Below are 27,340 nucleotides of genomic sequence, written 5' to 3' on the forward strand. Positions count from 1 at the left end.
AATAATCCACTGTTAAACAATGTAACCCATTAAACTACTGAACTTTTTACATTCAACTTTTAAACAGTCTACTTTTAAACTATCATTAAACTATCTATCTATTAAACTAGCTGTCTATCAACAACTTTTAAACTATCTACATTCAACTTTTAAACTTTTAAACTATATACATTCACTAGCTGTCTATCAACAACTTTTAACTTGTCATCAACTATGTCAACACTTTTCATCAACTATGACTCCTACCCACTGTAGCTAGTTAGCATGGTTAGCAAAGTTAGCATGTTAACATTGCTAACATTGTTAACATTTTTAACAAAACTGCTAAAAATGATTAGCTAGGTTAGCTAAGTCACATGGTTAGCATGTTAGCATGCTAGTTAGCATTTTTAGTGAAACTGCTAAAAATGATTAGCTAGGTTAGCTAAGTTAGCATGCTAACATATTACCATGCTAGTTAGCATAACTACTAAAAATGATTAGCTAGGTTAGCTAAGTAACATGGTTAACATAGTTAGCATGCTAACATATTAACATGCTAGTTAGCATAGTTAGCATAACTACTAAAAATGATTAGCTAAGTTAGCTAAGTAATATGGTTAACATAGTTAGCATGCTAACATTGCTAGCATATTTAGCAAAACTGCTAGAAAATGTTAGTTAAGTTAGCTAAGTAACATGGTTAGCATGTTAGCATTGTTAGCACTGCTATAAAACATTAGCTAAGTAGCATGGTTAGCAGAATTAAAAATCTTAGCATAACTGCTAGCAAACATTAGAGCCGTTCCAACTTTCAGTTACCGTCAAATATATACCTATACACAGCCATTAAACTATTTGAATATCAACATTCATTAAACTGCTAGAAAACGTTAGCTAAGTAGCATGGTTAGCATAGTTAAAAATCTTAGCATAACTACTAGCAAACATTAGCCTAGAAATCTAGATGCGCCCCTAGCGGCAGCAAATTACGTGTTTTTGATTAAATCCAATATGGCGGCCGAATCAATTATGATGACATCACAAGTTGGCTTGGGTCGGCCTAAGGACCTCCAACAGTATTACCAGACACCACTAGTGCGTTTTAATTCTAAGCACAACAGCAGCTACAGGCCAAAAGGCATGTTTCTAAATTACAGCGCCCCCTAGAGGTCAAACGTCACCAGATTTCTTGAGCGTCCCCCTGATTGGGTCCTGAGTCCATGTACAAAGTTTGGTTATGATAGATCAATGGGTTGCTGAGATATGAGCTCACTTCCTGTTTGGCGGCTTCGCCGCAAATTTTGATTGGCTGTTACGGGCGAACGGTTTTAGTTCCGAAGACGAAAAGGAGTATCTTTTGTGAGGCTTGGTCTGAAGATCATGTGTGTCAGATTTGGTGTCGATTGGACAAAATTTGTGACCTGTGAAAACTTTTTAGTGTTTTTGATTAAATCCAAAATGGCGGAAAATCCATCATGGCGGAAAATGACGTCATAGGGTGCGTTGAACTCGGCTTGGTCCAAGGATTCCAACGATACCTCATTTTTGACAATCGGGCATACGGGTCAAAAGTTACGTGCGTGAACGCATGTCCAACTTTGGCCTGTTGGTGGCGCTAGAGTGCTCAAGGGGCTGACATGAAACTTGGTGAAATTAAACATGGGACTGTCCCCAATCGGTGTGCCAAATTTCACAACTTTTTACCAGACGGTTCTATGGGCTGCCATAGACTCCCATTCGGGAAGAAAGATGTTAAATAAATATAGCTGCAAGCAGCAATGAGGGGGCCAAGCAGAATAGGCCGGAGTAGCCACAGCGACAAGATAGAACTCAGCAGACATCGTGATCAACACTTTCAACAAGTGTCACATCAAACATAACTGATTTTGTAGGGCTGAAACAGGGCTGAGTATTGCCACCGCCTCCGCCAGCCAGCCCCCCCACCTAATCACCCCTGCCCGTCCCGCCCCGCCCTACCACGCACGCATTAGAATGAACTGGATGGAACATGTTGTCATCAGTTTCACATCCAAAAATAAAAGATTGATAAAACACATCGCAACTACAGATCAAAATGCAATATTGCTAATTGCAGCACCTACAGGTCAAAGGTCAACACATTTTTTGAGCGTCCTCCTAATGGGGTCCTGAACCTATGTAGTAAGTTTGGTTATGATACATGGCAGGGTTGCTGAGATATGAGCTCACTTCCTGTTTGGCGGCTTCGCCGCAAGTTTTGATTGGCTGTTACAGCTGAATGCTACTGTCAATCGTTCCGAAAAGCGATGCACTGATAAGGCATGGTCTTAAGATGGTCTCTGCCAATTTTGGTGAGGATCCGTTGAAATTAGTGACCTGCGAGAACTTGTACGTGTTTTTGATTAAATCCAATATGGCGTCCGAATCAATTATGATGACATCACAATTTGGCTTGGGTCGGCCTAAGGACCTCCAACAGTATTACCAGACACCATTAGTACGTTTTAATTCCAAACACATCAACAGCTACAGGCCAAAATGCATTTTTGCTGATTGCAGCGCCACCTAGAGGTCAAAGGTCACCACATTTTTTGAGCGTCCCCCTGATGGGGTCCTGAGTCCATGTTCTAAGTTTGGTTATGATAGATCAATGGGTTGCTGAGATATGAGCTTACTTCCTGTTTGGCGGCTTCGCCGCATACTTCGATTGGCTGTTACGGGCGAACGGTTTTAGTTCCGAAGACGAAAAGGAGTATCTTTTATGAGGCTTGGTCTGAAGATCATGTGTGTCAGGTTTGGTGTCGATTGGACAAAATTTGTGACCTGTGAAAACTTTTAAGTGTTTTTGATTAAATCCAAAATGGCGGAAAATCCATCATGGCGGAAAATGACGTCATAGGGTGCGTTGAACTCGGCTTGGTCCAAGGATTCCAATGATACCTCATTTTTGACAATCGGGCATACGGGTCAAAAGTTACGTGCATGAACGCATGTCTAACTTTGGCCTGTTGGTGGCGCTAGAGTGCTCAAGGTGCTGACATGAAACTTGGTGAAATTAAACATGGGACTGTCCCCAGTCCGTGTGCCAAATTTCACAACTTTTTACCAGACGGTTCTATGGGCTGCCATAGACTCCCATTCGGGAAGAAAGATGTTAAATAATAATAAGAAATCATAGAAACACAATGGGTGCCTTCGCAGCTTCGCTGCTTGGCCCCCAATAAATATAACCGCAAGCGGTGATTTACGGGGTCCGAGCAAAACGAACATGATAGCATAGCTTTTTAGTTTTACATATGCTTTGATTGTTTGGACACAATTGTTCAAAAGAAACGTGATCGGATTTCGGTTATCGGATTTCAGCTATCGGATTGGATCAAATCTTGAAAATGGGTTGTTCAAAGGGAAACAAGGATCCTGAAATTGGATTAGATCACATAATCTATTCTTGGTCTGTAAGAAGAACGCTTTCAGAAATGATATATATATATATAGCCTCGGAAACATAGAGACGTCGAGCTATATCATCACTTAAAGGAGCTTGTTGTGGACAAGTAGGGTGAAGAGTTAAATGGCAATGATGTTATTACATACTCGTTAATCTGACTCCATTTTGATTAATAATTTGTATCACCAATCCATTACCAAGTAACTAGTTTATCAGCTATGGAGGAGAATGGCATGGCACACTACGAGAATTGAAGTTATCCGATTGGTAGGCAAATGAACAATTTAATAGGCATTAAGTCTTAAAGGTAAATGTAACCAATATCACTTCAGTTGAATGTACAAGAAAACTCACATGGTCTACTGTAACAAAGTAGCAAATGGTAACAAAGAAAACTTAACCAATTCACAGAGGTAAACTTGACAAGTTAGAGATAACTGATACACCAGATAAAACAATACAAACCCAGAGATAGAGAGAGGGGGAGAGAGAAAGAGAGAGAGTGAAAGACAAAGGGAGACAGAGAGAGAGGGGAAGAGGGGGAGAGACAGGGAGATGAAGAGGGAGAGAGAGGAAGAGCCCCAAGATGGGAAAGAAGACAGAAGAGCAGAGCAGAGAGGAAGAGAAGAGAAGAGAAGAGAGAGAAGAAGAAAGAGAAGAAGAGCCACTGGAGGACCAGAGCCTCCACTTTTATCATTCACTTGGGCCACCCCCGACTCATCAGAGCCTTTGTTGTCTGAGGTGGATGGGTGTGGCCCAGGTGGATATCATAACTTTATGCTACAGCTTAATTCTTAATCTACAATTATGAACAGATACATTCAATTGTACCAAAACCATAATCAGACTGTTGCCCACATTACAAGTATTAATTCAAGACCAAACATGAATGTATTATTCACAACACATATTTACAGAGCAATACTGTATGATAATGAGGTTGGCCTATCTCACCAAAAGATATCAAGTAGGCCCAGGACTGAGCTATCTCTCAGTAGTGGGGCCAGAACAAGGAACAAATGGTCACACTTTATGCATGAGCGGGTGTTGGGGATCTTTGGCCATGGCCAGCTAAGACAATACAGATCAAACACAGGCATCCACACATGTAAATTGAATGCAAAAAGGCATTCTTTAGAAATGCATAAGGTTTGGGCAAAAGACGGGCCTTACAGTTTTGATCTGGATAAAACCTTCACTTTGTGTCGTTCAAAACTTTTGAGTTGGATTGGAATAAATTTGATGCATAAAATTAGGATTACCCTGTGCTGTAACATTATAGTGTGCTAACCTCCACAACCCAACAGTATTCTAACAATACTTGATTCTACAGGACTATTTATTTGTTGTGGATAAGATGAAGGGTTTGATAATGGAAGGCAGTGTTTCCCACAGAATTGAATTGTATTTGTGGTGGTGGGTTCTGTGTCGGAGTCAATAAGATAAACAGCGTATAATTATACAGTTATACTTGCCTTGCACTACAAGTCCATATTGACAAGTAGCTGTAATGCTGTAATGTTATAGTGTGCTAACCTCCACAACCCAACAGCATTCTATTCTAGTATGCTAACCTCCACAACCCAACAGTATTTTAACACTAATGCTTCAGGTGGGATTTGAACACTCAACATAAGGATAACCAGTACAAGGCATTATCCCACTAAGCCACTGTCAATCCTACATCTTTGCCAGTCACATTCACATGCTGAAAATGTGTATTGGTAAACACACAAGAAAAACTCCAAGTATACATTTGACAATAAAATGAAGGGCTTTCCTGAAAGAGAACACCTGAAAACGTTTGGAAATTCTGGGACAATTAGACATTTGTAGAGAAGAACAGTAATGGATGAAATATAAATATGATAGACTTAATGATGAAGGAAAAATAGTAAACAAAGAAGTTCCCCTATATGTCTTCGAGTGTGTCAGCATTCTGATTCTTGGCAACTAATGAGTGTGAATGTTGATTGCCTGATGTCATTCAGGTGCTGTTCAATGGTGTGACTCTTCAATAACCAATAGCATGTGCATCTTGAGCCTAAAGCTCTAGCAGGATTCGAACTCTCAACCTAACAAACACCAGCACTAGGCATTATCCCTCTGAGCCACTAACAATCCGACATATTAGGCAGTCACATTCACATGGTGAAAATGTGTGTTGGTAAACACACAAGAAAAACTCCAAGTATACATTTGACAATAAAATGAAGGGCTTTCCTGAAAGAGTACACCTGAAAACTTTTGGACATTTTGGGGCAATTAGACATTTATAGAGAAGAACAGTAATGGATGAAATATAAATACGATAGACTTAATGATGAAGGAAAAATAGTAAACAAAGAAGTTCCCCTATATGTCTTAGAGTGTGTCGGCATTCTGATTCTTGGCAACTAATGAGTGTGAATGTTAATTGCCTGATGCCATTCAGGTGCTGTTCAATGGTGTCAATCTTCAATAACCAATAGCATGTGCATCTTGAGCCCAAAGCTCTAGCAGGATTCGAACTCTCAACCTAAAAAACACCAGCACAAGGCATTATCCCACTGAGCCACTGACAATCATACACATTCAGCAGTCACATTCAAATGGTGAAAATGTGTGTTGGTAAACACACAAGAAAAACTCCAAGTATACATTTGACAATAAAATGAAGGGCTTTCCTGAAAGAGTACACCTGAAAACTTTTGGATATTCTGGGGCAATTAGACATTTGTAGAGAAGAACAGTAATGGATGAAATATAAATACGATAGACTTAATGATGAAGGAAATAGTAAACAAATAAGTTCCCCTATATGCCATAGAGTGTCAGCATTCTGATTCTTGGCAACTAATGAGTGTGAATGTTAATTGCCTGATGTCATTCAGGTGCTGTTCAATGGTGTGAATCTTCAATAACCAATAGCATGTGCATCTTGAGCTTCAAGCTCTAGCAGGATTCGAACTCTCAACCTAACAAACACCAGCAGTGTGTAATGAGTGTGAATGTTAATTGCCTGATGTCATTCAGGTGCTGTTCAATGGTGTGACTCAGAAGGCTCAATGGTATGGAGTGATGACACGAAGATGGCAGGTTTCGGTGCAACACAAGTTAACTTTATTTGAGTTTCAATTCATCTGTTCTTTTGTTCTTTACTTGTATGTGTGCTGCATCAAAGAGGAAACAAACAGAAAATGGAGTAATCAGTGAAATGGGGTAAATCAGTACAGATCCCAACTCACAAACAAACCAATTGACATTTGAACAATAAACTGAAATCATAAGGCTATATAAGGTACAACTAAACAATACTTGACATCCCAAGTCAACCAACATCACCTAATCATCTCTCACATGGGACTCCAACACACCAAACCAACAAACAAAGACCTTAACTTTACACATGATGGCAGAGCTACTCTACAAACTGATAAACATCACAAAAGTCATAGTGAGGGTGATTAAAGTGATGACTTACGTTAACTCAAAGACGCACACAGAGCAGGACACACTGGAGTGCTGGGTTGAGATGAACAAAAGAGCGAACTGAGGGCGAGCAAACAATTTATCCTGGTCTGAGCCCCTGCTCCGGAGCTACAGGGTTTCCCAGCGGGTAAACGTTGGAAAGATTTGCAAAGATTTGGAAAAGATTTTTGAAAGACTACAGTCTCAGACCCTCTCACATCTAAAGACAAGTAGTAGAGTTTTAAGTCACAGACTATGATTTTGCAATGACTAGGGATCTTGCAGGGTCACTATTTACAAGACTGCAACATGATTCCTTTAAATTATTACCCATTGTGCAATAGATAAACAGGAACTGAAAATTATAGCCTACTAAACTCAGTCGTATTTTCATGTTTCTGCAGCATTGTTTCATGCGTGACATCCTTAACCGATATAGAGTTGTTCTGTCAAGTGGAAGAGCCGACTAAATATGTATAAGAAATGACAAATATTATAAGAATAACAAATAATTATAGGCTACAGCTTATAATTATACAGTAATACTTGCCTTGCACTACAAGTCCATATTGACAAGTAGCTGTAATGTTATAGTGTGTTATCCTCCACAACCCAACAGCATTCTATTGTAGTATGCTAACATCCACAACCCACTAATGCTTCAAGTGGGATTTGAACTCTCAACCTAAGGATCACCAGTACAAGGCGTTATCCCACTGAGCCACTGTCAATCCTACATGTTGGCCAGTCACATTCACATGGTGAAAATGTGTATTGGTAAACACACAAGAAAAACTCCAAGCATGGAGGGGCGATTAGACATTTGTAGAGATGAACACTAATAGATTAAATATAAATATGATAGACTTAATGATGAAGGAAAAATAGTAAACAAAGAAGTTCCCCTGAATGTCATAGAGTGTCTCGGCATTCTGATTCTTGGCAACTGATGAGTGTGAATGTTGATTGCCTGATGTCATTCAGGTGCTGTTCAATGGTGTGAATCTTCAATAACCAATAGTATTCGAGCTAGAGCCTAAAGCACTACCGGGGATTCGAACCCTCAACCTAACAAACACCAGCACTAGGCATTATCCCACTGAGCCACTGACAATCCTACATATTGGGTAGTCACATTCACATGGTGAAAATGTGTGTTGGTAAACACACAAGAAAAACTCCAAGTATATATTTGACAATAAAATGAAGGGCTTTCCTGAAAAAATACACCTGAAAACTTTTGGATATTCTGGGGCAAATAGACATTTATAGAGAAGAACAGTAATGGATGAAGTATAAATATGATAGACTTAATGATGAAGGAAAAATAGTAAACAAAGAAGTTCCCCTATATGTCATAGAGTGTGTTGGCATTCTGATTCTTGGCAACTAATGAGTGTGAATGTTAATTGTCTGATGTCATTCAGGTGCTGTTCAATAGTGTGAATCTTCAATAACCAATAGCATGTGCATCTTGAGCCTAAAGCTCTAGCAGGATTTGAACTCTCATCCTAACAAACACCAGCACTAGGCATTATCCCACTCTGCCACTGACAATCATACACATTCAGCAGTCACATTCAAATGGTGAAAATGTGTGTTGGTAAACACACAAGAAAAACTCCAAGTACACATTTGACAATAAAATGAAGGGCTTTCCTGAAAGAGTACACCTGAAAACTTTTGGATATTCTGGGGCAAATAGACATTTATAGAGAAGAACAGAAATGGATGAAATATAAATATGATAGACTTAATGATGAAGGAAAAATAGTAAACAAAGAAGTTCCCCTATATGTCATAGAGTGTGTCGGCATTCTGATTCTTGGCAACTAATGAGTGTGAATGTTAATTGCCTGATGTCATTCAGGTGCTGTTCAATGGTGTCAATCTTCAATAACCAATAGCATGTGCATCTTGAGCTTCAAGCTCTAGCAGGATTCGAACTCTCAACCTAACAAACACCAGCAGTGTGTAATGAGTGTGAATGTTAATTGCCTGATGTCATTCAGGTGCTGTTCAATGGTGTGACTCAGAAGGCTCAATGGTATGGAGTGATGACACGGAGATGGCAGGTTTCGGTGCAACACAAGTTAACTTTGAGTTTCAATTCATCTGTTCTTTTGTTCTTTACTTGTATGTGTGCTGCATCAAAGAGGAAACAAACAGAAAATGGAGTAATCAGTGAAATGGGGTAAATCAGTACAGATCCCAACTCACAAACAAACCAATTGACATTTGAACAATAAACTGAAATCATATGGCTATATAAGGTACAACTAAACAATACTTGACATCCCAAGTCAACCAACATCACCTAATCATCTCTCACATGGGACTCCAACACACCAAACCAACAAACAAAGACCTTAACTTTACACATGATGGCAGAGCTACTCTACAAACTGATAAACATCACAAAAGTCATAGTGAGGGTGATTAAAGTGATGACTTACGTTAACTCAAAGACGCACACAGAGCAGGACACACTGGAGTGCTGGGTTGAGATGAACAAAAGAGCGAACTGAGGGCGAGCAAACAATTTATCCTGGTCTGAGCCCCTGCTCCGGAGCTACAGGGTTTCCCAGCGGGTAAACTTTGGAAAGATTTGCAAAGATTTGGAAAAGATTTTTGAAAGACTACAGTCTCAGACCCTCTCACATCTAAAGACAAGTAGTAGAGTTTTAAGTCACAGACTATGATTTTGCAATGACTAGGGATCTTGCAGGGTCACTATTTACAAGACTGCAACATGATTCCTTTAAATTATTACCCATTGTGCAATAGATAAACAGGAACTGAAAATTATAGCCTACTAAACTCAAAGTCGTATTTTCATGTTTCTGCAGCATTGTTTCATGCGTGACATCCTTAACCGATATAGAGTTGTTCTGTCAAGTGGAAGAGCCGACTAAATATGTATAAGAAATGACAAATATTATAAGAATAACAAATAATTATAGGCTACAGCTTATAATTATACAGTAATACTTGCCTTGCACTACAAGTCCATATTTACAAGTAGCTGTAATGTTATAGTGTGTTATCCTCCACAACCCAACAGCATTCTATTGTAGTATGCTAACATCCACAACTCACTAATGCTTCAAGTGGGATTTGAACTCTCAAGCTAAGGATCACCAGTACAAGGCGTTATCCCACTGAGCCACTGTCAATCCTACATGTTGGCCAGTCACATTCACATGGTGAAAATGTGTATTGGTAAACACACAAGAAAAACTCCAAGCATGAAGGGGCGATTAGACATTTGTTGAGATGAACACTAATAGATTAAATATAAATATGATAGACTTAATGATGAAGGAAAAATAGTAAACAAAGAAGTTCCCCTGAATGTCATAGAGTGTCTCGGCATTCTGATTCTTGGCAACTGATGAGTGTGAATGTTGATTGCCTGATGTCATTCAGGTGCTGTTCAATGGTGTGAATCTTCAATAACCAATAGTATTCGAGCTAGAGCCTAAAGCACTACCGGGGATTCGAACCCTCAACCTAACAAACACCAGCACTAGGCATTATCCCACTGAGCCACTGACAATCCTATATATTGGGTAGTCACATTCACATGGTGAAAATGTGTGTTGGTAAACACACAAGAAAAACTCCAAGTATATATTTGACAATAAAATGAAGGGCTTTCCTGAAAAAATACACCTGAAAACTTTTGGATATTCTGGGGCAATTAGACATTTATAGAGAAGAACAGTAATGGATGAAATATAAATATGATAGACTTAATGATGAAGGAAAAATAGTAAACAAAGAAGTTCCCCTATATGTCATAGAGTGTGTCGGCATTCTGATTCTTGGCAACTAATGAGTGTGAATGTTAATTGCCTGATGTCATTCAGGTGCTGTTCAATGGTGTCAATCTTCAATAACCAATAGCATGTGCATCTTGAGCTTCAAGCTCTAGCAGGATTCGAACTCTCAACCTAACAAACACCAGCACTAGGCATTATCCCACTCAGCCACTGACAATCATACACATAGAGCAGTCACATTCAAATGGTGAAAATGTGTGTTGGCAAACACACAACATCAAGAAAATTCCTAGCATACATTTGACAATAGAATTAAGGGCTTTATAAAAAAGAGTACATATCTGAAAATGTGCACTGTTAATGGTATCCACCTAATGATGGTTGTATGGTTGTTATCCAAGAAAAAAAAATTACTCATATAGGAATATAGGTGATATAGGAGAAATGGGCTGAGTGGTCGAAATTTATTGGCCTATATCTCTGAAATGGAACAACGTATCCAAATTATTTTGATAACTTTTGTGAGGCTTTGTCTAAACATTGTCTGTGAGAATTTTGGTGAAGATTTGATAATTTTTGAAGCATGTGAAACTTTTTATGATGTTTGGCTTTTCTCTGAAATTGTGGCAAAAGTAAACATTTTTAGAGCATAAGACCAGGGTGAAAAAGATGCATCTGAATGTAGAGATTAATATGATGAAAGAATTTTGAGTCTAGGTGAATCTGGTAAGGAGAAATAAGCGTTTTTGACAAGAGCGCCACCTTTGGGTGCAGTACCCCAAATTTGGGTTATGGGTAGTGGGGGGTACTGGTAACAATACTTGAAAATGTCAAGTTTCTAGGACTTACGGTTTATAGGAATATAGGTGATCTAGGAAAAAAGGCCTAAGTGGTCTAACTTTATTGGCCTATATCTCTGAAATGGAACAAAATATCAAAATTCTGAGCGATAACTTTTGTGAGGCTTTGTCTAAACATTGTCTGTGAGAATTTTGGTGAAGATTCGATTATTTTTGAAGAGTGTGAAACTTTTTATAATGTTTGGCTTTTCCATGAAATTGTGGAAAAAGTAAACATTTGTAGACCATAAGACCAGGGCCAAAAAGATGCATCTGAGTTTAGAGATTAATATTCTGAAAGAATTTTGAGTCTAGGTGAATCTGGTAAGGAGAAATAAGCATAATTAACTTTTTTTTTCAATAGCGCCACCTTTGGGTGCAGTACCCCAAATTTTGGGTTATGGGTAGAGGGGGGTACTGGTAACCATACCTGAAAATTTTAAGAGTTTTGGAGTTACGGTTTAGGCTGCAGTATGACTTTTACAGAATTTTGGCCAAAAAATGAACGGTACAGAAACAATAGGGTTCCTGCAGCTACGCTGCTCGGACCCCTAATAATAATCCTTTCAAAAACAATAGGGCTTCACACCTCTCGGTGCGCAAGGCCGTCCCGGCCTCGCGCACAGTCGGTGCTCGGGCCCTAAATATAGCCGCAAGCGGCAATGGCGGGCCCGAGCACCTGCGGGCCGCAACCCGTGACATGTCGGAATCCAACAAAGCACCGGCGTGGTGCGTTTGTGAAATTTACATATTTGATGCGTGTGCTATTTGTTTTTGTATTTGATTTTCTGCCACATTTACTCGCTTGGCCAGGTGGGGGCGTAATGCAAGGCAGGCCCATTGGGTGTCATCATAATCATAATATATATTAACCTGAGAAATTTCAGACCATTCATTTTAAGCAAAGAACATTTCTGATACACTTTTTGGTTGGCCAGATGGTGGCGCTATGTTAGGCATGAAAATTACACATGTGAATATCATCACAATAATGATATCCAAAATGTTTGTAAACTTTCAGATCAATCACTTAAGGCATTGTCCATTTCTGGCACATTTCCTGCTTGACCAGGTGGTGGCGCTATGCCAGGCAGGCCCATTGGGTGTTTGGATATCATCATAATATCTATTAACCTGAAAAGTTTCAGACCATGCATTCAATGCACTGTGATTTATGACACATTTCCTGTTTATGTGGTGAGATATTAAAATCATATCAAATATATTACAACATTCAAAAATCCCTTCACAATTTAACATCAGCGACATCTTGGCATAATGTTTGCCAAATTTCAAATGAATCTGACAAACCGTCTAGGAGGAGTATGTTCAAATTGATCGTGTGATATCAGTGTAATTGTCATTCTTTCTGTTGCCAGTTGGTGGCGCAATGCCAAACATGCATTATGGGCATGTGAATACCATCATTAACATGGTATTCAATGACCTGTGAAATTTAAAACATTTCAAGACATGCATGGTGAATAATGACACATTTATTGTTTATGTGGAAGGGTATTAAAATTAATAATGTCGCCATTTCGTCAAATTACAACATATCAAAAAAAAGCTTCACAATTTATAATCAGGAACATCTCGGCGTCATGTATACCAACTTTGACATGAATCGGATCAACCGTCTAGGATGAGTACGTTAAAATTGATCATGTCCACAATGCACAAAATCTCAATTACCTCACTTCCTGTGGGTGTGGCTAATGGCATGTTAATACAAAAGTTGTTTGTTTTTGGGAGTTACATACACCTACCAAATTGCACCCTTCGGTGCTCGGGCCCTAATAATAATCCTTACAAAAACAACGTCGCTCTGCCACTGTACATCGCTCTGCCTGCCGCCCCTACTGAAAAAGCAGGAGACTTGCCGAGAGTAATCCCAGCCTACAAAATAAATAACAATAATCAAAATAATAAACAATAATCAATAACAAAATAAATCATGCATAATTAAACATTACCTCGATTTAGGCTACTTGGGTATGTCTTAAGGCTTGACTTAACACGGTGGTAACGAAAATCGAAATTTGCTGTCTACATTATTGTCAGTGTTGTGGGTAACGCAGCTACGCAAATCAAAACAGTGGTGTGATAATTGAGCCAGTAGAGAAATAACTGTTCAGAATTAATCTGTAGCCTTGGGTAGGCTTCTGCAGAAAACAATGTTGTTGCCGATTTAATACTATCTGGCGACGTTTTTAACAGGCTACGCAATAGAGGCTTAGACAACTATGACCCACGTTTTGGTTTCGTAAATTAATTTGCCCTACTTCTTGACTGCAATGTAGTCAATTGACTGCTTGACATGTCATTTTTATTTTTCTGTACAATAAACAAATACATCTGCTTTGCCGCAGAATTACATTCATATTTGGCTGACTTCTGCAGACGCGCAAAAAAACACTGCCAGGCTATCCTTAAAAATATTTTCGTTTGCCGTAACCCGACCGACCCTGTCAATTTAGAACCGACCCAAATATTATTTTTTCCCCCCTTTTAGTCTGACCGACTTGCCGGTTGTAAACTTGCGTTAAGACCGACCGAATTTTTTTTTACTCTAAACAACCAATACAAATAAAATACTATTTATTTTAGTAGGCCTAAGTATTGTAAATATAAATTGCCTACATACAAACGTACTGTAGGCTCTCTTAAATAAAACCCTGTGGCGTCATCTCTACACCATTGGTTTACGCATGTCACACTATGGCTTCGTTTCATTCACACAAACATCTCGACTCAACGCTTATTACTTGGCACGAAGCTCTGGAAGAACTGTGCCCAGAACTGTGCCCAGAGTACACAACTGTTTCACCAGCACATTTAAATGACTTGACTAAAACCGTGCATAACTGGAGGTACTCTTGTTATCTGAGCAGTCTGTATGTCCTCATTTTGCGAATGCGAGGACGATATGAGTCTGTTGCATATATGTCTGAGTCACGCATAATGTTTGAAAACCACTGGCTCGTAATCACAATAATTTAACACACGACAGTTGGATACTTCATCATGTTCCCATGCCTACATTTTGGTGAGTAGCATAGAGATCGTTAAAACAATAAAGTATGGCTCTCCGTTTGGGACATCGAAAACGTATATTTTTAATAGGGTAGACTAGCGTCGGAGATGCTGACTTGCAAAGGCCTCGGGATAACACGTTATCTATCAGTCAATGCCTCCTTGATCAAAGTGGGGAATGAAAGAAAACGTTTGAGAACCACTGGCTTAACAAGTTACCTGCAGTCCAGAACACACAGAATATTGCAACAGAAAGTTGCCTTTATAATCAACTACTATTTGTTCCAACAGCATTCAAACAAAGCCTTTAAGTGAAAAAAAAAAATATTCCATAGGTAAAATAAAATACTGTTACTGTAGTAACTGTATCCCAAGCTTCAGCTCCCCATGTCTGTGACAGGCAGACGTGACACCGCTAAATTCTCAGCTTGTTTATACCCCACACTGAACGCGCAAGACCGCCTAGGCCCGTCACTGTGGGGTGTGGTAGCCTAGCCTACTCTCTGGGATTTAAGTCAAGCAATATAACCATACAAATGTTTCAAAATGAGTAATTTCGGCTTTGTCTGAACTGGCCATTGTAGGCTACGTAAAAAATAAACAAGTAGGCATAGTCCCTATTAGCCTAATGAAACATACTGGATTGAAGTAGTATCTTAACATTATTAAATTAATCTGTTACTATGCCTATGCCTACGTTTGCAAAAGAGAACATTTTAATTTGATTCACAATAATGTTACATTTAATTTACATGTTGACAATGAGTAGCCTAGTTTTGGTTGTTGTTAGTGGCGTTATTGCATGTTAGTTATGCCTACAATGCAAAATTGCTTCCTCACGATTGGAAACTCCTAGCCGCATAGGATTTCAAAACAGGCGAAATGCCACAAAACCGGTTTGTGAATAGGTCTGTGAGTTAGGAGTCCTCTTGACTTCTTTTAAGCTGTCACAGCTGGTGGGAAGGTGTGATTTGTTGGGGGCATGGCCAGATTAACTGGGCACAAATGTCTGATGGCCCCCCTGCCCCCCAGTCAACGTGAATCGGGTGGTCAGTTAATAGGCTATGCCGAAATAGTTTTCAACATTTTGAATATTAGTGTCGGGTGAATTAGGAAATGTTCTCAAAGTAGCCTTATGGCTGAAAGCTGCTTGGGATCCCCCTGTCAAGCAATATAACCATACAAACGTGCACACTCATTGTTTCAAAAGGAGTAAATTCGGCTTTGTCAGAACTGAGCTGTGGACGACACGGCACGGCATGCCCAATTGAAAATAAATTAACGCAACGCAACACAGACCCCGCTTCTCTCGCGTCAGTCACTGACATGAACGAAACACAGAACCCGCTTCTCTGACGGCAGTCACTGACAGTAGCCTAGAATAAATGCATGGGGAAAAAAACTTCCCCATGACAAAGACATCGTAAAACACTAAGTTAATATTTTGTCACTATAACATACATCTGTCCTTTGTCAAATGTTTTATATTCCAAGTAGCCTAGTGCGTAATTCTGCTTCATAAAGTTGAACAAATACATTTGCTTATTTCACAGAAAAATATAAATAGCCAGTTAGGGGCTACAGCGCAGAGTTGGTAAATTATGGTAGGCCAACTTGGAGGAAATTCTTTCTCTAGTAGCTGAGTAGCCTCAGGTGCACATCCTTGCTCTGATAGGAATATCTGTCAATACCTCATGTTCCTCAACTGCCTTCTTGACAATATGGGCAAAGAAAAGATGGCGTAGCCCAGTGTTTCTCAAACTTTTTTTCTGAGGACCCACTTTTTAAAAATGATAGACTATCGCGACCCAACTCGTGACTGTGGTAGTTAACAAACTAGATCAGTGGTTCTCAAACTTTTTTTTTCATTCCCCACTTTGATCATGGGGGCATTCTCGAGCCCCACCTATCCCTCATCACTCTAAGAAAGTGGTAGGTCAAGCTTAAAATTGTTAAATTTATTGAAATAATGACAAGTTCTAAATATATCCTCTTCAACAGAGTTAAAATCAGCTGGTGCTGCAGATATAATAATAAATAAATACATAACACACATATTTCTGTTTTCCAGCAACATATTAGGAAGCATAGGCCATTTTACAGCATTGTACAATATATTCAATAAAATACCAACATGCTGCATTAAATGGATCTATAATCCAGTCATACTGAGCACTGCTGGTTGGGAAATATTTTTGAAAGTTTGCAGGGATGTGATGTAGGCCTACTGTTTAATACATGGGATCACAAGAGTGCCTCCCAATCAGACGTTTCAGCGATTTCGCTCAGAAATCTCAAAGGCATAGGCTACTGTCGCGATCGAGGCGCCTGTCCCATACTCAAGTTTTTTTGGTGAATGCAGTAATCTTATTTGCTAGGTGAGGTAGGTGTTTGTCTTTGCCTTGTAACTGGACATTTAACTCAAATGTATCGCTAAGATAGGCCTATATCAAATATATCGCTAAGATAGGCCAGCTTCGTCAAGGAATGTTCATTAGTGAACGTGCTTGCAGATTCAAACATGCGCCCTTCTTCCAAGAAGAGGCGACTCGGAGCTCAAACACGCGCGACAGCACTTTACCTCGGGAAAGCCACCTTGCCTCGCTGTGAAACAGTACAGCCTTTTGTTCAGCTACCATCTCTTCGCAATGTGCGGAGAATAGACGCGCTTTTAAGGGCCGGGTTTTGATGAAATTCACCACTCTCACAACAACGTTCAAAATCTCATGTAGGTCGGGACTAACTAAGCTGCCTTGACACAAGCGCTTCCCTGTGAATAACACAGTGCGTCCATTGCGCATCGGGTGCTACCTGGGCCCAGATAAAAAATTTGAAAAAACTCGCGACCCACAGTTTGAGAAACGCTGAATTAGACTGAAGTGTAAATACCTGAGCTCTAGTGATAGGGGATTTGGTTTTCCCTGTTTAGACTAGAACAATACCCATACTTAGTTGAGCATAATATATTGTTGCCAATATTATTTGTGGTTTAACGCTTAGGTTAGAAGATTATACGTTCAACAAGCTAAATCTCTGGGTAGTGTGGTCATACAGATTCTTATGAGATGAGTGTAGGGCTAAGCTAGACCAGGCACGTAACTGAAGCATTCCGTTTGCGTTGCGTCTTCTGCAACAATTACAGTAGCTTCCAATAGGCCTAATCAATGGCAGTAGCTACACCTGGCGTGTGAGTGGCCTGTAGGCTACGTTTGAAAAAATAGACCATTCTTCTAATGGATTTTACATGAAAAAAGGCAACAGAAATGGAGTTTATAAATTTAAGCATTAAGTATTGTAAAGCTGAAGTGAAATCAATCATTAAAGGAAAGATAAAGGAGAAGTGGCAAGTATTGTGGGATAATGGTCAGACTGGTAGGAAACTAATATCCAAGAACGAGTGGGGGTGAGTAGAAGTACTTGCAGAAATACACAGGAGGAGAACATCATTTTAAGAAGGAGATTTGGGCACACAGGGTTAAACAGTGCATTATTTTTAATGAAAAAACATGCTGATGGGAGGTGTAGTGTGTGTAACACACAGGATACCATAGAGCATGCTATTGAAGAATGTACTAGATATAATAATGAGACAGCAGTTAATCCGTCAGCTAGAAGATGAAGAGATACCTTTGATTGTAAGAGATATTTTGCAAAGGAATTCTGGAGATTTTTGTTTTGGGTTTTTCTTTTCTTTTCTTAGAAGAACTGGTTTAATAAAGATAATTTAAGTGTAGGGAAATGTTATTCAGACCCACACTCCATTTCAGAAGGTGGCAGTAATGCAACCAGACGTTGTTTGCCAACCGCCATAAAAACAAGAAGGATTTTACACGTCGCCAGAGAATGTCTAATAAGTAAACGGGCTCCGACGTCGCGAACGGAACGCTTCAGTTATGTGCCTGGTGTAGCTTTCATATAGGCTAGCCTAGCTTGTGCCCTTTTCATGCATGCTAACGTGAAGAATATGAACATGCTATTCTGTAACAAAGTCGTTAGGTGGAAAAGTTTATTTGTAATTACAGCCTGTGAGCTGGTCGATCGTCGTGACGGTACAGATCCAGGTTTTTCAGAATATCTATGCAAAACCACTTTCTAATTGTAGGCAGTGAGTCACTGTGTGGTCGAAATGATTGGAACACAGAACTAACTTTGCACTATACTTCGGTGGTGGTGTTCCAACAATAAATTCCAACCATTTCTTCCTCAACTCTTCTTTCTAAGGCAAGACATGCAATGTTGATGTGTTATTGCCACAAATAACACAGGCACAAATTTGTTCCGCCATGTTAGCAACTTGCTGTTAGCTCCTACTAGCTGATGAATTATTGTTTTCACTGCGGCGTCACACAGAAGGGCTTTTTCTGATTTGCTTGTTTTTCCGTGTATTTTCTTTCATTGGCTAATGCGGGCAATGGGGGTAGAAGATCATTTTCACATGCAGCATGCATATGCAACTTGGAGTGAGCTATAGTATTTCAAAAGGAACAAGTATTAAACGGTTTCTTGGGGAATGAGACCTTTAAACTCGCCTAACATGACATTTACTGAGGGTAGAAAAAAAATAAATCTTATAAACCTTATCTTATAGCCTAAACACTTTTACGGTTGGATTACTGTAACTCACTCTACCTGTGACTCCATCAAGTGGGAGCATATTAGCCCCGTTCTAGCCTCTCTCCACAGGTTGCCCATCCAGCATAGAATTAATTAAGAATTCAACAAGATTATATTGATGGTTTTTAAAGCCCTAAATGGCCTGGCCCCATCCTACATTGCAGATCTCATTCACCACCACTGAGCTCCCAGGCCCCTTAGATCCTGTAGCATGGGTCTCCAGGATGTTCCACACACATGATAGCTTTTACTGTGGCTGCACCACACCTATGGAATCAGCTGCCACCTTCCATCAGAGATGCTCCCTCCCATCACTAGTTTTAAATCTAGGCTCAAAACACACCTCTTCTCCCTGGCGTTCCCTGCCTTTTATGATTGTTATATATGTATTGTCTTTTAATTGCAATATGTACGGCACTTTGGTATGTGTAAACTGTATTTTAAATATTACTTATATATTGTATATATAAGTATAAAAATAATTTTTACTTTTACTACTTTTACTAGTTCATTGGTAGCCTGGATGCCAGCCGAACTTAGCCCCATCCACAACATGTGAGGTCGGGAAGTTCAATCTGGAGTTCTCTGTTCTGGAGCAATTATACCCAAACCAGAGCTGTTTGGACCAATCAAATTGGGCTTTATATGATGATGGACAGATGAGCAACAGTGCTTCGTCGATCACGATCAACGCAGAACTTATGAGCAACCTCTTTTATTAGCTCTTCAATCCAAATAACGTTAACATTACCGTTACAGACACGTAACTTTATCGGCCACCACAGGTAATATTATTAAGACTAAGACAAACAGTATCACATATAACACGGTGAATAAGTTTAACTAGACAAACAAATACAAAACTAAAACAAAACATTGCATAAAATGAAACAAAACAACAAACAAACAAATGTAAGTAGGGAGAAAAAACTTTCGGAAATTTAACCTTCTTTATATTTAGTACTGATGCATTAGTATAATATACACATTTAAAGTATAGGAGACTTCCACTTCACATAAATAAATAAATAAAAATGGTCAACGTACTGAGACTACATTACATATATATCTCATTCATAGATACATTTGTGTTCTTTAAGATTCCTCAGGTAAGAAAAGTTCTTTCCACATTTATCACACATATATGGCTTCTCCATTGTGTGCACCTGGAGGTGAGCCTTTAGGCTGTTTGCCTGATTAAAATTTTTCCCACATATACTGCAGCTGAATGGCTTCTCTCCTGTATGAATGCGCTTGTGTCGGTTAAGGTTGCCCATAGTACCAAAGCTCTTCCCACACACATCACAGCTGAAAGGTTTTTCCCCAGTGTGAACACTCTGGTGTGTCTTCAGACTGCTTTGTTGAGTGAATGTCTTTCTACATATCTCACAGCTGAAAGGCTTCTCTCCTGTGTGGATCCTCTTGTGGGTTTTCAGTTTGCGGGATGATTTAAAATTCTTTCCACAGACATCACAGTTGTGCAGTTTGTCACCGTCATGAAGCTGCTGGTGTGTCCACAGAGCGCTAACAGAACTCAGTTGTTGTCCACAGATGGAGCATTCACAGGGCATACTCCCAGCATGCATTTTTACATGCCCTTTTAAGGACTCTACACAGCTCTCTTCACTACCCAAATGAATGTGCATATGACTTTTGAGCCCACTCCTCTTGACAAATTTTTTCCCACATGTCTTACAGCTATGTGGTCTCTCTCCTGTGTGTATACGCTGATGGGTCTTCAGAGTGTCCAACTGATTGAAGCTCTTTCCACAGGTGTGGCAGCAGAATGGCTTCTCGCCAGTATGTATGCGAAGGTGACGCGACAGGTTTCCAGCGTTGTTGAAGGCCTTGCCACAGGTGCCACAGCAGTACGCCTTCTCTCCTGTATGAACCACCTGGTGTTTCTTCAGGGTGTACAAACTGCTGAAGGATTTGGAGCACAAACTACAGCATAAGCTTTTTTGATTACAATGAGATTTCATACGCTTTTTAAGACATAATTTCTCTGTAAATGTTGTGCTATACACACTGCAAGACTGTAATTGGTCTGCAGTGTGAATGAGCTGATGCTTTTTCAAACTGCACTTCTGCATGAAGCCTTTTCCACAACACGTGCATGAAAATGGCAGATCAATCTTATGCACTGCTTCATGTGCTCTAAGATACACCAAGTTAGTGAAACTCTGCCCACAGTGTTTGCAGCACTGTTTCCCTGCTTTACAAGATATTGTGGTGCCTGTGCTCTTTGAGGGTTTCAGCTGCTTTGATGTCTTCTTTGCTTGCTCACCAGTGACTACATTTGGTCTCTCTGAGGATATGATTGGTGACAAGATGGAGAGCAGTTTTTCATGTGCTTTATCAGTATCAGCCTCTTCTGGATTGTCCTTAAACCCTTCTTCCTTTATCACAACCTCAGTCAGTTGCTCTACCTAGTAAAAGATGTAAGAAAAATGTAGAGGTCAGTACATTTTAGTGAATGTTTTATTTAGTCTGAAACTGTAATGCATACAACTCATCTTCAATGCATCCACTAAAATTTCACTCTTTCATAATCGCAAATACCATCCTGTGCCACATTTGAAGAAACCAGACCCAAGCTGTAGTTAGTTGCAACTCTGTTTTATTATTATGGTACCCTTACACCAGAAGACTTTGAAAAGATGGCCTACACATGGCATTTTGGACATGTCCAATTTGTATTAAAGACATTTTTATCTTACGGAGTGCCTTGGTCGGAGCGATCATTTGTTTTTCTCTTTTTTTCTCATATGAGACTTTGAAAAGATTTGGAAAATATTTTTGAAAGATTACAGTCTCAGACCCTCTCACATCACAAGTCACAGATGTTATAGTCACAGACTATGATTTTGCAACGACTAGGAATCTTGCAGGGTCAATATTTACAAGACTGCGATTGTTTCATGTGTCATCTATAACCAAAATAGAGTTGTATAGTCACGTGGAATCACCTTAAACATTTTCACCTTAACTCATTGAATGCCAAGCTGTTTTCGGAATCTTTGTCCTAGAGTGCCAGCAATCTAGACCATTGTTGATGATTTTTGTACAGCCACAGCATATTCTGTGTTATAGCTATGAACACATACAATGGCTTGTTTGAAAGGTGAGACTTTAACCCTTAGAACCCTAAGCTGTTTTTAGGGCATTTTCACTACCTTTATTCATAAGGATTTATTCTGGTCATTGTAAGTGCCACACACATATATTATATATTGTTTTTTTCAGGAGAGTTTAGGCTATTCAGATCATTTCAGATCATTCAACATCATTTCATGTATTAATACTAGCATTGATTTTATTTTTATTTTTAAAGAATTAAAATATAAAAAGTGTATTATAAAAATTCTTATATTTCGACATGTATCTCACCACAGCAAGCTCACAGCTCTACATGCATTTCATGTGTGTGTAGGGCAGACTGTCCTGAATCGGGCAATATAATTGCCATGTTGGAGGGATACTCTGGGGCTGAGCAATTTACAGAAATATTTGCTGTGTGATTTACGGAAATAAATGCCATTTTTTATTTAGTGATGAAAAATGACCTTTCTGCGCTCCATATCTGTGACACGAACTGATCTGACCTGACTCGACCCGAGGTTGCGTGTTAGCCTGCGTGCCTGTGTGTATGCAGTCATAATAATTCTCAACTCTTTACTGCATTGCCATGAACAAAGTAAAGGCAAAAAAGGTGTTTATTTGTTGAATTGGGATGCAATGTGAGCCTTGAATTGGATGCCATGCAGGAATTTGCTAGGATCTCAAAACCGGAATATGAACATGCTTTGCCATAGAGAAACACATGATAGCATTGGATTATAAACATGCTTTGCCACAAGAACAGACAAAAACGTGGGGTAAGTCCAGCTATATGAAGTTATTATTTTGCTGTCACTTCGTCTGTTTTATAACCCAGAAGGATGTACTTGGTATCAAATGATAGCTCTGAGTCTCCTCTTTCATCTGACATGTGTGGCATATCTATGCGATCACGGGTCCACGAGTAATTCAAATGAGAGTAATGAGTGTGCAGCGTTGGTTTGTGTACATGACGTTATTATTTTGCAGTCACTTCGTCTGGTTTTATAAGCCAGAAGGATCGATAAACATGGTACCAATGGATAGCCCTGTGCTCCCTCTTTCATCTGATATGCTTGCCATATCGATGCGATCACGGGTTCGCGAGTAATTCAAACTAGAGTAATGTGTGTGCAGGTGAATGCAGAGAAGTATAGACTGTAAATATGATGCAATTTGATTTAATTTCATGATTTTTTTTAATTTTCATACGTACAGACAAGTGTGTAGTCTCGTTGGAAAGCCCCACTTCTGCTCTGTCGTGCAATAAAGGTTTCATATCGCTGCGATGAACCGTTCCGGAGCAATGTAACAGAGAAGAAAGGGTGTGTTTTTTGACGCACTTTGCGTCAATCGGGTTCTAAGGGTTAAGCTCTCAGTGGGTGCAAACCGTGTATTTCTACACGCTTCTGTTCCTGAGAAATCGCAAGCTAAACAGTGGCTAGTTTACATCAAAGCGCTGTTTTTTTTCTAGAAATGAAGATATAATGTCTTTCATGAAATATGAAGTGTTGCCTGTAAAGTTTCCGGGAAGTGACCTAGCGAGACCTGGCGAGACTGCCACCTAGTGATAGACCCACGAAAATGGCCTGGTTTTGAGCTGACGTGCATGTGTCACTGATTCGACCCAAAGCGGCAACCGAGTTATGATAAAAGTTTCGATCGTCATATATTTCATTTCCATTCATTACAGAGTTCCCAAAATCACATATAAGGTGTGTTAGAGTGTCTAGTTTCGTAATTAAAAAAAAGCTAAAAACGTAATATTACGTTTTTGGCACTCAACGCATGGGAAGGAAAAACGTAATATTAAGTTTTTGGCACTCAATGAGTTAAAGGGAAACTTGGCTTTAAACTTTTTCCCCCCAAACACTTTCACCTTAAAAAAAAATTCTCCAGACCCAATGTATGCGTAGGTTTAGTCTGAGCTTTGGTGGGGACACTACCCACTCCTCCCCCCCCCCCTCCCCAAAACGATTATATCACGATTATAGTAACCTAAATGGCCCCGGTTATCGGCATTATTGGGATACAATTAAAATGTGCTGAATTTTTCTACCACCAATGTTGGACAGAGGTCAAAATTGGCCTGTCCTCCATGCACAGTAGCAACAAAACTAAAGGTCAACAGAACAGCATTCATAAGGCAGTGTCAAAAAAGTAGTGTGGCTCCTTTAAGACAATTATTTGGCGTGAGTGAGCTGTCCAACTTGATCTAACTGTAGGCTATGGTGTAGCTTACATAATCTGATTTTAATATTTACAGATATCTAGGCTATATTTAACATTTATTTTCTATTTGGTCTGTTATGAAATGCATTGACCAATTTAAGCACAGCTCAGTTTAAAAAAAAAAATGAAATGCATGCATGCTTAGCATTTTGTGAAAATAAATAATTAAGGTTACATTGATAAACTCTTAACTATGATTCTGATACAGATATCTAGGAAATGTACGCACAGCTCAGTTTTAAGAAATGTTTAAAGACCAATGTTGGAGACCATGTTAAAGTTTGCAACAATTTATTTAAAAACTGGATTACTCTGAAACGGCTAATCATACACGGGAATGTATTACACCTTTGTGTTCGGTAAGGTCTGCTGTTTATTCTGATATATGTTTTACGGTTTGTCATGTGTTGCGTGAGGAGTTTGTGAGATATCCCACCGAGACGAATGGATGTGGAGATGGGCGCAGAGAATAATGATTAAATCTCTTGAAAATTCAAAGTTATTTTCCTCGCGAACCGTTTATCACAGCAAATAGCAGCTAGATAACACCATTTAAAAGCTGAGAAAAGGCTCTTTCATGTGACATCTGCGTGATGAGTAGGCTACGTCTTGAGGAGTTCAACAGAGAAGAATAAGTGAATTTGGACGCACTTTGTGTCAAAAAGTGAAGCGCTGCACCATGCTGCAGGGAAACTGCGGCTCACTGGTAGTTATTATCAGCACGATTTACCCATATAGGTTACTGCACATTATATAATCCGTATGAGACACTTTCTTATTTTTAACCATCAGGGCCAATGAAAACAACCGTATGCGATTGTATGTTTGGGGTAGCCTATGCTAGCTCCATCTTACCCGCCACAGTGGCTGGTAAGTTGACAAAATTCACCCACCATGCAGTGCAAAAATTCACCCGTATTTGGCTGGTGGCAGGTGCTAATTTCCATCCCTGGGTTATAGGCCTACACATAGCACTGTCAACTAAATTTGTACCAAAAAACAAAATTTCTGGAATTTCTATGCTTCAACAAGCACATCTTATTATGACTTACACTTTGTTTCTTATAGCATCTGATGTCTGATGTCTTTCTTTTCTTGCCCGACATCCTCAAATCGACAGCCAAGCAAAGATTATAGAGCTAAGAGCAAAGTGTGCCAAAAATTACAGCATACAGGAAGCTAAGCCAATCAAAAAACAGACCTGTTTCAAAGACGTAGTCCATTTTGGGAGGCAGCACTGAAGTGGGAAATTATTTAACACTTGTGTACCGCATGTGAATGCTTTTTGTCCGTTTCAACCTGAATAGGAAAACGCCCCACCGACATCCTGCCGTCCTCAGCCTTCTTAACCAACTTGGTTGAGATTATTTTGTCCAATATTTTTTTCAAATATAGTGGAAATTTCTATCTCCAACTTCAAGGAACTGCGATGGGTAGCGCATTTGCCCCCTCATATGCCCGTTTAGTTATGGGCTTAAGGGAAGAAAAATACATACATAATTCCAATCAGAATTACAGTTGAGGAACTCAATGCCTTTTTGGCATAGCCTATGCCAATTCCACCACCGACTACCTTTCTTTCACAATGGAATTTGACCTTCATTCGATCAATTTCTTAGATCTCTCCATCTAAAGATGAAAATTACAGTCTGCAATCCACTATCTATTGTAGCCTAAATCTTTAAGTAGGAATACACTGCTCCAATCTGATAGGCATCATCCTACTCATACAGTAGGCTATAATCTGCAATATTCCTATCGGCCAATTCATGCGAGTGCGATGAAATTGCAGTTCCTCTTCAGAGTTTAGCAAAAAAGCGGCCCAGCTATCAGATCGCTTTGAACAACGAGGCTATGCCAAATCCGACTACGCCGCTCCGTCCGGCATCTTTTGTCTTATGTGTCAATGTCTTGTGTGTGGAGTGCTTTGGGTTGCACTCTATGCATGTTAAATGCACTATACAAATAAAACTGACTCTCTCTAAGACTATACAGACTGACTTAAAACCACTAAGATAGGCACCTTACATTAAAACAATGTAAGCTCGCCGCAACTGCAGTAAAACTCCCATGATTTCATTCCGACTTTGGGAATTTAGTTGCCGACTGAAATCGCTGGAAAGTTGTATGGTGTAAGGCCATCATTAGTGTATATAGCTTGGATATAAAATTATCCAATAAAGACACATAGGCTATGATATGATTAATGGAGGATGTATTTTATTTCGTAAAAAATCAGTTCCAGCCAGATGCCACTACATTTATACTCAGAGACTCAATGGTGGTCAAATGCATACTCTTATCGTCAATGTTCCTAGCACCAGTAAACAGCATTGAACTTAGCATTGAGAAGCATAAATAAGAACAAAATGGAATCTTAAAGAACAAAGTGAAAGTTCAACTTGTCATTAAAAATCTGCAATTGAGTGAGGAATACATTACAAAAAAAGGGTCATCAGCATAAAGGTGGACTTAACAAACATTCAAAAATAGATATTATTAATAAACAGGGTTTAAGTCAAGCACTTGATGTAGGGGTGTCACGAGATCAACATTTCAGAATACGATTATCATGACAAAATATATCACAATAACGATATTATCGTGATATCAATAGCAATCATTATAAAATAAATCAATCACTTAAAATAGGCCTAGACTATAAATGACAAAATACAATGCTGATGAACGGCAAACTCCGAAATATAGTCTGAAATGAGATGTTATTATCATTGAGACAACAGGGGTATACAAAAAAATTCTGATTGTAGCTTACAGCAGCTGACTATTAGGTTAAGTTTATAACTTTGTGGACGGCCACCAAGCGTCTTCTGCCCCATGGCTGCGCACTGATAAAGTGATAAAGGTTATTCAAT

General features: G+C 39.3%; 1 protein-coding gene across 3 annotated transcripts in view; it reads right to left on the minus strand.

Annotated features, from left to right (window-relative positions):
- Window positions 1-19,832: 19,832 nt before the first annotated feature.
- LOC143121445 (uncharacterized) overlaps window positions 19,833-27,340 on the minus strand; it is a 63,481-nt gene continuing 55,973 nt past the window's right edge. For 2 of the 3 annotated variants that reach the window (XM_076281803.1, XM_076281802.1), the window contains exon 4: window positions 19,833-21,562. In XM_076281803.1, coding sequence (XP_076137918.1) covers window positions 20,204-21,562 — 1,359 coding nt within the window. In that variant the 3' untranslated portion in view covers window positions 19,833-20,203. The remainder of the gene's footprint in view (window positions 21,563-27,340) is intronic. The other variant, XM_076281804.1, reaches the window with a different exon arrangement.

Source organism: Alosa pseudoharengus, unplaced genomic scaffold (assembly GCF_046254945.1).
Source record: "Alosa pseudoharengus isolate Yale_2024_CS ecotype anadromous, Long Island Sound unplaced genomic scaffold, YU_APseudo_1.1 YU_APseudo_1.1_scf_13, whole genome shotgun sequence".
Taxonomy (NCBI): Eukaryota; Metazoa; Chordata; class Actinopteri; order Clupeiformes; family Clupeidae; genus Alosa; species Alosa pseudoharengus.